This window comes from Panthera leo, chromosome A1, assembly GCF_018350215.1.
Source record: "Panthera leo isolate Ple1 chromosome A1, P.leo_Ple1_pat1.1, whole genome shotgun sequence".
In the NCBI taxonomy this organism is placed as follows: domain Eukaryota; kingdom Metazoa; phylum Chordata; class Mammalia; order Carnivora; family Felidae; genus Panthera; species Panthera leo.
The window spans coordinates 117,053,284-117,068,284 of NC_056679.1; the positions used below are offsets into that span (position 1 = coordinate 117,053,284).

At 40.9% G+C, this 15,001-nt stretch overlaps 2 protein-coding genes across 2 annotated transcripts; both read left to right on the plus strand.

The window, feature by feature from the left end:
• The first annotated feature begins 3,009 nt into the window (after nt 1-3,009).
• On the plus strand, nt 3,010-6,485 carry PCDHB16 (protocadherin beta 16). Its single transcript, XM_042937386.1, has one exon. It carries the CDS (start codon nt 3,676-3,678, stop codon nt 6,061-6,063), a length of 2,388 nt encoding a protein of 795 aa, XP_042793320.1. The 5' UTR covers nt 3,010-3,675; the 3' UTR covers nt 6,064-6,485.
• Nucleotides 6,486-6,571: 86 nt separating this feature from the next.
• PCDHB10 (protocadherin beta 10) lies at nt 6,572-11,240 on the plus strand. The gene has a single exon (XM_042937341.1). The coding sequence runs from the start codon at nt 8,200-8,202 to the stop codon at nt 10,591-10,593; it is 2,394 nt and encodes a 797-aa protein (XP_042793275.1). The 5' UTR covers nt 6,572-8,199; the 3' UTR covers nt 10,594-11,240.
• Nucleotides 11,241-15,001: the final 3,761 nt, after the last annotated feature.

The following is a 15,001-nucleotide window of genomic DNA, read 5'->3' on the forward strand; positions in this document are numbered from 1 at the left end:
CCTCTGCCAAACTCTAAGGTCTGAATAAGGGACTTAGAAAAAATGTATGTAATAAAGTGAACTTTAACTTTCTAAGTCACATATGAGAAAACTGAAGCTTAGAAAGGTTAGTAACTTGCTAGCAATTATAAAGTAATAAAAGGAGAAATTTGAATATCTGTCTGTTTTAACTGAATACTCCAGTTCTTAATCCATGTGTTATAATGGCAGGCATTAACTGGTAGCATTGTCTTCCTAACTAAGGAAAGTGAAATCCATCTATTCCATAAACTGAACCTTATGTAGAAATGTAGCTTTTAGTCTACAGTTTGTACTTGTTTCTTTACTATAGACTAAAATACTGCTCTGGACCAGTAGATCCAAAGTTCTTATAGAAGCACTGACCTACTATCTGGGTGAGACACCACAGTTAATCTTCATTGGGAGTAATACAGCCTGATCATTTTCCTGTACCGTCTCAACATATCACATTCATTATTGCAGTAATGAATGCCCTGAATAAGGAATAAAGTTACCTTATGGTTATGTTTCTTGAGTTTCTTGTACTTAGCCCTTCAGTCTGTTTTCTGTCAGTCCTAATATAAAATTTTTATTTTCCTTAGAAAGTTGAAATTCACTTTATTATTTACATTTTTTTCTAAGTCCCTTATGCAGATTAAATACACTGTATTTATTTTAGCACACTATTATTTGAAAGCAATTGATATTCTAGTATTAATTTTATTTTTTAAAGCTTATTTTTTTATTTTGAGAGAGGGAGAATGAGCATGGGAGAGGGGCAGAGGGAGAGAGAGAGAGAGAGAGAGAGAGGGAGACAGAGGATGGGAAACAGGCTCTGTGCTGACAGCAGAGAGCCAGATGGGGGGCTTGAACTCATGATTGCAAGATCATGACCTGAGCTGAAGTCAGATGCTTAACCAACTGAGCCACCCAGGTGCTCCTCATATTCTAGCATTAATTTTAAATGAAATAACTAATTTCAGAGAAGTATAGGCAATGATGTGGAAGACTTTTTTTCACTGAATAATTTAGAGATTCTGGAAATTTAGTAGGAACAAAACTGATAGGCTCCAGCTATGTTCTGTTAAAATTAACCACATCTTTGGCAACTCCACAAAAAAATTATGCTGCAAAAAATATAGAGAGTCATAAATGACTTTATTCTGAAAGGATGGCTTACTGCAGCTGAATCAGACATCTTCCAGCAATTGCTGTGGGAAACTATTCTTGTAGAGTGATAAATTGTTGTTGACTCAGCTGTGAGGTGCATGAATATCCATACTTGTGTAACGTATTTTTTTTCCATTGTTGCTATAAAAAATTACCACAAAGTTGCTTAAAACAAAAAAATGTATTACCTTATAGCTTTTTAGGTCTCATGTCTGGTATAGGTATCACTGGGATAAATCAAAGTGTTGGCAGGAGTGCATGTCTTTCTGGGCTCTAGAGGAGAATCTGTTTCTTTGTCTTTTCCAACTTCTAGATTCTGCCTACATTACTTGACTCATGTCACCTTTCATCCATTGTCAAAACCAAATACTATATCTCTTAAACAGATTATTCCATAATCACATCTCCTTTTGACCAGTCCCAACAAAAGTTTTCCCACCCAGATAATCCAGGATAATATTCCCTTCATAAGATCTTCAATTTAATTACATCTATAAACCTTTTGCCATGTAAGATACATATTTACAGATTTGGGGAATTAGGATGTCTTTGGGTGGGTAGCCATTATTCTATCTACCACAGATTGGCTGCTTGGAAGAAAATCATCCAGTCTAGCAATACCACTGGTAGCCAATGGAAAGCACATAAAGGTCTTTATAACAGGAATTTAGGCCTCATTGATTAGATGCTTTAATCCCAGACAAGGTATTTAACAAACTTCTAAGAATTACTAAGAAAAACACTGAATTGATAAAGATATGAAGCTTACTGCAATTCAATTCAAATTATAGAAATGGAAAGCCTGAACAAATAAATACAAATCTGAAAGGGACTTGTATCTAGGATATACAAAGAACGCTTGCAACTCAATTATGAAAAGATAAATAATCCAGTTTAAAATGGACAAAGATCTGAATAGATGGTTTTCTAAGGAAGATATGCAAATGGACAATAAGCACATGAAAAGATGTCCAACATCATTAGTCATCAGAGAAATGCAAATTAAAATCATGTGATACAACTTCATACCCACTAGAGTGGGTAGAATCAAAAAGTCAGATAACCAGTGTTGGAAGGATGTGGGAAAACTGGAATGCTGATACAAAGCTGGTGGGAATGTAAAATGGTGCAGCCACCTTGGAAAATATAGAGCTACCTTATGACCTGGCAATTCTGCCAGAGAAATGAAAGTTTATGTCCACATGAACTCTTGTATATGAATGTTTGCAGCAGCAGGACTCTGAATAGTGAAAAGGTGGAAACAAACCAAATGTCTATCAACAGACGAATGGATAATCAAAATGTGATATATATCTATACAATGGAATATTATTTATCCATAAAAAGGAATGAAGTACTGATACATGCTACAACTTGAACCTCGAAAACATGCTCAGTGAAAGAAGCCAGTCACAAAACTCCACATATTAAATTATTCTATTCATATGAAAGTCCAGAATAGGGGAATCTATAGAGATAGAAAGTAAATTAGTTATTGATTAGTGCTCAGCACGGGAGGGATAGGGGATTAGGGTTGTTGCTAAAGGGTATGGATTTTGAGGGGTGATGAAAATGTTCTAAAATTGACTATGGTGATGGATGTACTACTCTGTGAATATACTATAATTCACTGAATTGTACACTTTAAATGAGTGAATTGTGTGGTATGTGAGTTATATGTCATTAAACCTTTTTAAATATAACAAATTATTCTTGTTATATATATATTTTAAAAGAATCCAAAAGCATGGCAGGCCTAATATTGAGATCTATGTATTTGGGAAATAATTTTTCAATAACTTGAAAATTGCAAAAACAGCTCTCAGTCTTCGGTGTTGTAAAGACGAGGAAGTATGCAATTTAATAACACATTGGTTAAATAATATCTTTAGAACTGTCACTAATTGCAATTTTGCAGTGTCCATTCATTTGTAATTCTGTAATGTGTACCATGAAAATGATCTACTTGTGAAACTGTTCCCATGGTAATTCAAAAACATTTTGCTCCTAAATGTACATTGTTTTCAGCTTAAATGTTAATTATTTTATTTAATCATTAACTCTCAACAGGTTTTAATAGTAACATAAGTGACAGTTTGATCTTTGTACTCCTCCTGTGCAACAACACAGAGCTCTATCTGAACACACACACATCACATGAAAATAGAGCTCATTGTTTTATATTACAGAACACATTTTACACAACTTATTCGGTACATTTAGGAGTATTTTGTGGAAAATATAAGACTCAGTGAGAACACATGGTGGCGCTGCAGGTTAAATGATGAAAAACAGAATTGCCTATGCAGCTCCAGTATCCAGCCAAACAATTTCACATTGCCTGGAAGCTAAAGTACGTTTTTCTTGGCCACAGCAAACGTGAATCTGAAATCTCTTTAAAACTATATTTAGTGGCATAGTTTTGATATCTGGACTGCAGGACCAGGCTACCAGGATCCTGGACATACACAAAGCTCCTGTAAACCAAATTTTCATGAAAGAGCAATGGAGATTGGCTGGATGTGCTATCTGAGACAAAGGCAAGTCCTAGTTTTCTTTGTTTTGCTGTGCATGTTTGGGGTGGGTGCCGAGTTAGGTCCCTATTCAGTAGTGGAAGAAATGGAGAAAGGCTCCTTTGTGGCAAATCTAGGAAAAGACCTGGGGTTGGGATTGACAGAGATGTACAACCGCAGGGCTCGGATCATTTTTCAGGGGAACAAAGAGCATTTGCAGCTCAAGGTTCAAACTGGGGATTTGGTCATAAACGAGAAACTAGATCGAGAGGAGCTATGTGGTCCAGCTGACCCTTGCTTGTTATATTTCCAACTGTTAATGGAAAAGCCCTTAGAGATATTTCAGGCTGAACTGAGGGTGAAAGACATAAATGACAATTCTCCTGTGTTCACCGAAAGAGAAATGATTCTAAGAATACCTGAAAACAGTCCTCTAGGAATTGCATTCCCTCTGAGTAATGCTCTGGACTTGGATGTAGGAAGCAACAATGTTCAAAACTATAAAATCAGCCCCAACTCCCATTTCCGGGTTCTAACCCGCAAACTCAGTGACGGCAGAATATACCCTGAGCTGGTGTTGGAAGAAGAGCTGGACAGGGAGGAGGAGCCTGAAATCGTTTTAACCCTAACGGCGCTGGATGGCGGCTCTCCACCTCGGTATGGGACCGCTCAGGTGCGCATTGAAGTGGTGGACAGCAACGATAACGCCCCTGAGTTTGAGCAGCCCATCTACAAGGTGCAAATTCCTGAGAACAGCCACGTAGGCTCCTTGGTTGTCACTGTCTCTGCCAGAGATTTAGACAGCGGAGTACATGGAAAAATAGCCTACACGCTCTTTCAGCCTTCAGAAGATATTAGCAAAACTTTGGAGGTGAATCCTGTAACAGGAGAAATTCAGCTGAGAAAACAAGTAGATTTTGAAACAGTTCAATCTTATGAGGTGGACATCAAGGCCACAGATGGGGGAGGCCTTTCAGGAAAATGCACTCTTCTCCTACAGGTGGTGGATGTAAATGATAATCCCCCAGAAGTGACCATGTCTGCACTCACCAGCCCTATCCTGGAGAACTCACCTGAGATTGTAGTTGCTGTTTTCAGTGTTTCAGATCCTGACTCTGGGGATAACGGGAAGACTGTTTCCTCCATCCAGGATGACCTTCCTTTTCTTCTAAAACCTTCAGTCAAGAACTTTTACACCTTGGTAACCAAGAGAGCACTAGACAGAGAAGAAAGAGCCCAATACAACATCACTATCACCGTCACTGACTTGGGGACCCCCAGGCTGAAAACGCAGCACAACATAACCGTGACGGTCTCCGACGTCAACGACAACGCCCCCGCCTTCAGCCAAACCACCTACACCCTGCGCGTCCGCGAGAACAACAGCCCCGCCCTGCACATCGGCAGCGTGAGCGCCACGGACAGGGACTCGGGCGCCAACGCCCAGGTCACCTACTCGCTGCTGCCGCCCGCGGACCCGCAGCTGCCCCTGGCCTCCCTGGTGTCCATCAACGCGGACAACGGGCAGCTGTTCGCGCTCAGGTCCCTGGATTACGAGGCGCTGCAGGCGTTCGAGTTCGGCGTGCGCGCGGCCGACCGCGGCTCGCCCGCGCTCAGCAGCCAGGCGCGGGTGCGCGTGCTGGTGCTGGACGACAACGACAACGCGCCCTTCGTGCTGTACCCGCCGCAGAACGGCTCTGCGCCCTGCACCGAGCTGGTGCCCAGGGCGGCCGAGGCGGGCTACCTGGTGACCAAGGTGGTGGCGGTGGACAGCGACTCGGGCCAGAACGCCTGGCTGTCGTACCAGCTGCTCAAGGCCACGGAGCCCGGGCTGTTCGGCGTGTGGGCGCACAACGGCGAGGTGCGCACGGCCCGGCTGCTGAGCGAGCGCGACGCCGTCAAGCACAGGCTGGTGGTGCTGGTCAAGGACAATGGCGAGCCGCCGCGCTCGGCCAGCGTCACGCTGCACGTGCTGCTGGTGGACGGCTTCTCGCAGCCCTACCTGCCGCTCCCGGAGGTGGCGGCGGCCGAGGCGCGGGCCGACCCGCTCACCGTCTACTTGGTCGTGGCCTTGGCGTCCGTGTCGTCGCTCTTCCTGTTCTCGGTGCTGGTGTTCGTGGCGGTGCGGCTGTGCAGGCGGAGCCGGGCGGCGTCTGCGGGTCGCTGCTCGGGGCCCGAGGGCCACTTTCCGGGCCACCTGGTGGACGTCAGCGGCGCGGGGACGCTGTCCCAGAGCTACCAGTACGAGGTGTGTCTTCGGGGAGGTTCGGGGACCAGTGAGTTCAAATTCCTCAAGCCCATTATCCCTAATCTGCAGTTTCAGAGCACAGGGAAGGAAGTGGAAGAAAATCCCCCCTTCCAGAATAATTTTGGGATTTAACTATTGCTAGGAACCTATTTAATAAAGATATTAACTTCTAATTTTTTTCTTGACTAAATTGTTTATGCCTGCCACCACAAATAAGGTGTTGTTTAATTTTCTCTATTTGGTTCATCCTCAATTTCCAATTTTATACCTGTCTTCACAGGTTTCTTTACCCTCATATTTTAGTCCAGTGAAGTATTTTTCAGTAGAATCCCAGTAAGTGAAATAAGCTCTACTTTCAAAGATGATACCATTAACATTTTCTACTACTTTATGAATAAGTGTCTTTATTGGCTTTGTACTCACAATTTTCATTTTAGTTTTCTTTCCGGAGCTTCTTCAGTTATGAAAATAATGTGCATGTGATCTACGCATTTCCTATTTGGTAGTTCTTCTCTTCCCTTTTAAAACTGGTATTTTTGTTGGTTTATCGACCTCAATTTTTATTATAGAGATTTTTAAAACTATTACTTTTTTAAAGTTGTTTTCCCGTTATTGGTATTTGCATCTTTAAAGTATTTACATTGTGTGATAAGATAAATAAATCCCTAATAAATCTTATGTAAAATAAGAAGAAACACCTCCGTAAGATACTGAGTGTGTGTATGTGTATTTAAGTTTGGAGACAAAAACAATGTTTAGGTGTTTTATAGCATCATGTAGAAATATTTAATCATTTGTTTTAAATCCTGTATGAAAAAAACCAGAGATTCCTGTTAAGTTTTTAATGGCTAACAAAGCAGTCCCATTCAGTTGGAAAAGAACTGTAGAAATCGTCAGAAGTTTATATGGTATAGATTCTTCGTTTAGCAGTTAGAGTTTTTGGCAGTATCTAGCCCTTTCCCTCTACAATGTCCTTCAGTTTAATCTGTATCACTTGCTTATTAGAGGAAAAACAGAGTTATTTCTGGATATTAGGCCTTTGAATAAAATTTTCTATGAGGTAGATGTTATCATGCTTTTCTTACTGTAGGTAGTGTTTGGATAGGCATTATGCTGGTCTATTCTTTCCCTCCCTTTTATTTGGTACAGAGAAATTAGATCCCACCAGATTTTAATTAAGAGGGACTTTAAAGACCAGTCCCTTCTTTAATTTTGTAAGTAATTTTAAAGCTAATATAAGAAAAACAAAGACATATGAAAAAAAGAAACAAGTTGATAAGAATGAGTTTAAGTGAAAGAATACAATTTTCAAATGGTATGGATTTAAGGCACAGAAGGTCGTTTCATATCCTAGTAAGTAGAGCTTATTTATCCATTCCGTAATATAGCAAGCATTGAGTGTCTGATTTGTGAATTTAAGATGATTAAGGCATCCTTCCATCCTTACATAGGGACAGGTTGACTTGAATAAGGGACAAATTGGCATGAAACAGGAAGCAGTAATATGTACAGAGCAATTATACAAGTTTCTATGGGAGCACAGATGAGGGAAAGCCTAAACCCTTCCCTCTGGATGATTATATTTAGGCAATATGATTAGATTTTAAGGAAATTGTTGAAGAATGTGTGAAACAAGTTTCTTTTTTCAGTTTGGTCCATGTTTTTGGAAAAGTAAAATCTGTTATTTTGGTCCCAGAGGTCACCACTGTTTTCCACTTTGGTTCATGACATTGCATGGGAGTAGTTTCAGGAGTGAAAGGCCTACTACAGAACTAAATGTAGCACAATGAGGTGGACAGAGTTAAGTGCTAGAAACATTTTCCAAGTTTTGAATTTTTAACTTTTCCCATGAATCAGTGAAAAATCTCAACAATGTGAGCAGTACTCTATCTCAACATTACTTTCTACCAAACAAAAGAAAAGAAAAATAAAATACTTAAATGAGCCACTAAAGAAAAAAATTGTAAATACACACACAAATTGGGTAGAGCCATTTGAGTCTGTTGGAGGCCACGCGGTGGCGCTGCAGGCTAAAGAGACAAAAAAAAAAAAATCGACCATGAACTGAGAATGCTGCGGAAGGCATTAACAAAAAGGATCAAGGCAGATGAGCTGGGAGAAAACCTGTACTGGCCCAAGATTGGAAAAGGAAAAAAACCCAGACTCCTGCTACAAATGGCATAGGTCTGGGGGTTGCAACTGCTGGTTCTGTATGCTGGGAGCTGTGATTGTGACCAACATTGACAAAAGACGTGTTCTGAAAAAGCAATGGAGGCTGGAATGTTGTGCTGCCCAAGACAAAGGCAAGTCCTATTTCTCTTTATGTTTGGGGGAGTATCCTTAGCAGGTTCTGGGTTTGGACAATATTCTGTGACAGAGGAAACAGAGAGAGGATCATTTGTGGTTAATCTGGCAAAGGATCTGGGGCTAGGGGACCAGGAATTGGTTTCAAGGGGAGCCCGGGTGGTCTCTGATAACAAACAACACTTGCTCCTGGATCCTCATTCTGGAGATTTGCTCACAAATGAGAAACTGGACCGGGAAAAGCTGTGTGGCCTCACAGAGCCCTGTTTGCTGTATTTCCAAATTTTAATGGATAACCCCTTTCAGATTTACCGGGCTGAGCTGAGGGTCAGGGACATAAATGATCATTCACCAATGTTTCGGGACAAAGAGACGGTCTTAAAAATATTAGAAAATACAGCTGAAGGGACAGCATTTCGACTAGAAAGAGCAGAGGATTCAGATGGAGGACTTAACGGTATACAAAGCTACATTATCAACCCAAACCCTTTTTTCCATATTAAAATTAGTGACAGTGATGAAGGCATGATATATCCAGAACTAGTATTGGATAAGGCACTGGACCGGGAGAAGCAGCACGAACTCAGTTTAACACTCACGGCACTGGATGGTGGGTCTCCACCCAGGTCTGGGACCACCACAATACGAATTGTGATCCTGGACATCAATGATAATGCTCCCCAGTTTTCTCAGACAATGTATGAGACCCAGGCCCCAGAAAACAGCCCAGTAGGGTCCCTTATTGCAAAAGTCTCTGCAGGAGATATAGATTCTGGAGTCAATGCAGACCTATCCTATTCATTTTTTGATGCTTCTGAAGATATTCGAGAAACCTTTCAAATCAATCCTTTTTCTGGAGAAATTGTCCTCATAGTGTTGCTTGATTATGAGCTAGTAAAGTCTTACAAAATAAATATACAGGCAATGGATGGAGGGGGTCTTGCTGCAACATGTACCGTTTTGGTGGAAGTATTAGATATCAATGACAATCCCCCTGAACTGATCATGTCATCACTTTCCAACCATGTCGCTGAGAACTCTCCTGAGACGGTACTGGCTGTTTTTAGAATTAAAGACAGAGACTCTGGAGAAAATGGAAAAATGCACTGCTACATTCAAGATAATCTGCCATTCCTTCTGAAACCCTCTGTGGAAAATTTTTACATCCTCATGACAGAAGGAGGGCTGGACAGGGAAAGTCAAGCCCAGTACAACATCACCATCACCGTCACCGACTTGGGGACCCCCAGGCTGAAAACGCAGCACAACATAACCGTGACGGTCTCCGACGTCAACGACAACGCCCCCGCCTTCAGCCAAACCACCTACACCCTGCGCGTCCGCGAGAACAACAGCCCCGCCCTGCACATCGGCAGCGTGAGCGCCACGGACAGGGACTCGGGCGCCAACGCCCAGGTCACCTACTCGCTGCTGCCGCCCGCGGACCCGCAGCTGCCCCTGGCCTCCCTGGTGTCCATCAACGCGGACAACGGGCAGCTGTTCGCGCTCAGGTCCCTGGATTACGAGGCGCTGCAGGCGTTCGAGTTCGGCGTGCGCGCGGCCGACCGCGGCTCGCCCGCGCTCAGCAGCCAGGCGCGGGTGCGCGTGCTGGTGCTGGACGACAACGACAACGCGCCCTTCGTGCTGTACCCGCCGCAGAACGGCTCTGCGCCCTGCACCGAGCTGGTGCCCAGGGCGGCCGAGGCGGGCTACCTGGTGACCAAGGTGGTGGCGGTGGACGGCGACTCGGGCCAGAACGCCTGGCTGTCGTACCAGCTGCTCAAGGCCACGGAGCCCGGGCTGTTCGGCGTGTGGGCGCACAACGGCGAGGTGCGCACTGCCCGGCTGCTGAGCGAGCGCGACGCCGTCAAGCACAGGCTGGTGGTGCTGGTCAAGGACAATGGCGAGCCGCCGCGCTCGGCCAGCGTCACGCTGCACGTGCTGCTGGTGGACGGCTTCTCGCAGCCCTACCTGCCGCTCCCGGAGGTGGCGGCGGCCGAGGCGCGGGCCGACCCGCTCACCGTCTACTTGGTCGTGGCCTTGGCGTCCGTGTCGTCGCTCTTCCTGTTCTCGGTGCTGGTGTTCGTGGCGGTGCGGCTGTGCAGGCGGAGCCGGGCGGCGTCTGCGGGTCGCTGCTCGGGGCCCGAGGGCCACTTTCCGGGCCACTTGGTGGACGTCAGCGGCGCGGGGACGCTGTCGCAGAGCTACCAGTATGAGGTGTGTCTGCGGGGAGGCTCGGGGACCAGTGAATTCAAGTTCCTCAAGCCCATTATCCCCAATATCCAGGCACAGGACTCTGGGGGGCAAAGCGAAGAAAATTCCACCTTTCGAAATAGCTTTGGATTTAACTTACAGTAAAAATTCTTTTTCATATTTTCACGCACTTTTAAGTGGTGTACAATCATATCAATATCAGTTTAGTTTTAAAATTCCTAGTTATTGTACAATTTTAAGCCTAATTTTAAGTACTATATATCTATGATTTACAATGTCATTTCATCCTTTTTTGCATTTAATCAATAGGTAGCTTTAATTAGCACTCATTTGTAAATAATAGTTTAAGGTTTAATCATTTCAAAATGTACAAGGATGTAGTTATTCTTACCTAGAAAATCGAAATTTGTCTTTTCCTTTTAGTATATTTCATAGACTAATCTCTGTCCTCATCACCTTGTACTTCCTTCATGTCAGCAGACATCCCTCCACTTCTGATCTTCTCTAACATTCTGTTTCATCATGTGAAAAAAAATCATGTCATCTAGCGTTTTAAAGATATTTCTCTCTTACTCTGCTCGTGAGAAAATGAGAGAGATCATTTTGTGAGTGATATGGGACTACAGTAATATCTTGTAGTCATATTATTATTCCATTTCCTTCAAATACACTACTCTTACTATTTTCTGGTGTTCACTTTTGCTGACATATGTTAAAAAATAGGTCGTGTCTCTTAATGGCAAAAAAATGTAATAACCTGCATGAAAATAAATAAAAGCATTTTGAAAATTTGTGAAGAATATTTGTGGACTGTTGGAAAGGTACTCACTTTTCATTTCGTTTTATAAATATATTTTAGTTATGAAATTTTTAAATCACGATGAACTAAAAGTCACAAAGAAAAACAATAAATTCTTCAATGTCTGGCCCCTCTTATGGAGTAGTTTCTCTAGAATTGATCATCTTTTGAAGTAATATGTTTATGCCACTATATCTTAACAGTTTTATACTTTAATCACTCCTTCATATGACAAAAGATGATTTCACTTCCTTACTTTCCAACTAATACACATACAACATTGCATGTGCCCTTTCTCCTGTTCTCCCAATAGAGCTGTCATTTTTTTAGGTTAAACTAGTAGTTTTTATGTATATTGCAAAAATTACTTCAAAATACACATTAGTGTAATGATTACATTTCTTTTCTTGAAAAACTTAATTCCTAGAGTTGATCCTTGTTTTTACTTGCATCATTTTCTATTTACTATTATTGATTTTTCACATTAACTCTCATTTCAATAACAATAATTCTCTTAAATGTTAAAAAATGCCAGATACCTATCAATTTATTTTAGATCTTTCACCCAGAACCTTTTGTATCTCTGATTCATTAACACTGGTTGTTCTTTTTTTTATTTTTAGTTTTTATTTAAATTCTGGTTAGTTAACATACAGAGTAAATATTAGTTTCAGATGTAAAATTTAGTGATTCAGTGTTTCCATCCAACACCCAGTGCTCATTGCTACAAGTGCCCTTCTTAATCCTCATCACTTATTTTACCCATCCCCCACCCATCTCCCCTCTGGTAACCATTGGTTCTGTACAGTTAAGAGTTTGTTTTTTGGTTTTTTTCTCCTATGATCGTTTGTTTTCTTAAATTCCACATACAAGTGAAATCATATGGTATTTGTCTTTCTCTGACTTATTTTGCTTAGCGTAATACTCTTTAGCTCCATCCATGTGGTTGCAAGTGACAAGATTCCACTCTTTTTATGGCTGAGTAATATTCCGTTCCATATATACATACACACATACATCTTACTTTATCCATTCATCAGTCAGTGGACACTTGGGCTCTTTCCATAATTTAGCTATTGTTGATAATGCTGCCATAAATATGAGAGTGCATGTATCCCTTCAAATTAGTATTTGTGTATTCATTGGATAAATACCCAGTAGTGCAATTGCTGGATCATAAGGTGGTTCTATTTTTAACTTTTTTAGAAACTTCCACACTGTTTTCTAGAGTGTCTGCACCAGTGTACATTACCACCAACAGTGCAAGATGGTTCTCTTTTCCCTGTGTCTTCACCAACACCTGTTGTTTGTCTTGTTAATTTTAGCCATTCTGACTGGTATGAGGTGATATTTCACAGTACTTTTGATTTATGTTTCCCCAATGATGAATGATGGTGAGCTTCTTTTCAGGTGTTTGTTGTCCATCTGAATGTCTTCTTTGGAAAAATGTCTATTCAGTCTTCTGCCCCTTTTTAAACTGTTTTTTTGGGGGGGTTGAGTTGTATAAGTTCTTTATATATTTTGGATACTAACCCTTTATCAGATATGTCATTTGCAAATATCTTCTCCCATCACTTACGTTGCCTTTTAGTTTTGTTAATTTTTTCCAACATTGGTTGTTCTAATGGCTGTCACCCTAGAACTTTTTCCTTTATTACTTTCTTGTGTTGGTCCCCTTTTACAAGATCCAATATATTCTTTTTTATTAGCGTATTCCTTACTTAACTAACACACATCTCTCACTAGTTTCATAAAAATGATTCAGAGGAGGTGAAAGTTTTTGAAAATTTGCTTAGTAAAGCACTCTTGTTTTTCTTTTGAGTGATACTTCGGGTGTAAAATTCTAAGTTGAAAATAATTTTCCCTCACATTTTGAAAGCAGTGTTCTTTTTACTGATTGCAATTAGAGTTCCTGTTCAGAATACTGAGTGCCTTCTAATTCTGATCTCTTTTAATGTCACCCCTAATTTTTCATTCTGGAAGAATTGGAAACTTTTTCTTCATATTCTGAAAATACTCTATTATCACTTATTTAACTATTTGGTCACAGGGGTGTACTCTATTAACATTTAAACTCTCACTTCCAGTTCTGAGAAATTTTCCTGTTATGCTTTTGATAATAAGTTCTCCCTTGAATTTTCTACATTCTCACTTTATCCAGAATTTCATTAGTTAAATATTGGATCTTCTAGATTGATACTCTAAGACACTAAATATTTTCCTTATTTTCTCTGTCTGTTGCTCTACTTTTTTGGACAATTTATTTTATAATCCAACCTTTATATTTAAGTTTTTCTTTTTGGCTAACTATTTTTAATAGCTCTTTTGGTTCTCTGAGTGTTTTGCATAGGATCCTTTTGTAGATATGTAAATGTATTATCTTCTCTCATCTATAATTAATTTATTCTTTTAAAATACATTATACACAAAATGCATTATGCAGTAGAAACCGTTACATCCATTATTAAAATGAGAGTGAGTTACAGGGAAGTTAAGAACTTATCCAAGGTTATATAGTTAGTAAGGGGGACTGAAGCCATAATCTATTCTCAATCTTATAGTAAGAACACATACTTCATGAAGTTACTGTTAATATTAAATGAATAAAAGCATATGTGTCACTTAGAACAATGGATATGACAGAGCAAATTTTCAGTAAGTGTTAGCTCTTATGAGATTTTACTGCTCTGGGGATATTAGACATTTTTAAAGACTTTCTTCTGTTTTCTCTATTATGTCTATTTCCTCTTGTTTTTGTTTTTGTTTTTGGAGATGGTGGTTTGACCTTGCTATGTCATGTCATAGGTATTTCTTCAAATTTCTTGTGGTCCTGGGCTATCTTTTCATTATTAAGAATGATATTCTCAGGGGCGCCTGAGTGGCTCAGTACGTTAATCATCGAACTCTTCTTGATTTTGGCTCAGGTCATGATCTCACATGGTTCATGAGTTCAAGCCCCCCATCAGGCTCTGTGCTGACAGTGTGGAACCTGCTTGGGATTGTCTTTCTCCCCTCTCTCTTTGTTGCTACCCCATTTGTGCTCTTTCTATCTCAAAATAAATAAATAAACTTTAAAGAAGGATGATGCTCTCATATTTAAGAGTGATGAGAGGGGCTCCTGTGTCACTCAGATGGTTTAGCCTCTGACTCTCAATTTTGGCTTAGGTCATGATCTCAGAGTTGTGGGAATGAGCCTATCCCAGCATCAGTGAAAGAGAGAAAGAGAGACAGAGACAGACAGAGACAGGAAGGAAGGAAGGAAGGAAGGAAGGAAGGAAAGAAAGAAGGAAGGAAAGAAGGAAGGAAGGAAGGAAGTTTGGATGGAAGGACGAAGAGATACCATCCTGTCAGCTCTTTGTGAGTGCATGAGGCCTGTTGATGGTAGGACTTCACTCTAATGTAACCATGCTAGGATAAGACTATTATTTTGGGAGACCCTTCCGAATATTAGTATGTGTAAATGGTTTTTTATAAGATTTTTTAAATTTTTAAGTAATCTCCACATCTCATGCAGGACTTGAACTCACAACCCAGAGACCAAGAGTTGTATGCTTCACTGACTGAGCCAGCTAGGCGCCCCATTATGTGTAAATCTTTAAGCTTTTAATATTCTCCAGGTTAGAATTCTACAATATCTGCTGTGTGAAGGAAAGTTAGAGAGGAGATCAGGTATATACCCTGTGTGCTACAATTGGAGAGTATTGCATGATAAGGGTGATCTGGAAATTTCATTCAGGATGCAAAGTTTTGCTT

Coding starts and splice junctions, on each gene's coding strand:
- PCDHB16 (XM_042937386.1), top strand. CDS start 3,676: ATGGAGATTGGCTGGATGTGCTATCTGAGACAAAGGCAAGTCCTAGTT.
- PCDHB10 (XM_042937341.1), top strand. CDS start 8,200: ATGGAGGCTGGAATGTTGTGCTGCCCAAGACAAAGGCAAGTCCTATTT.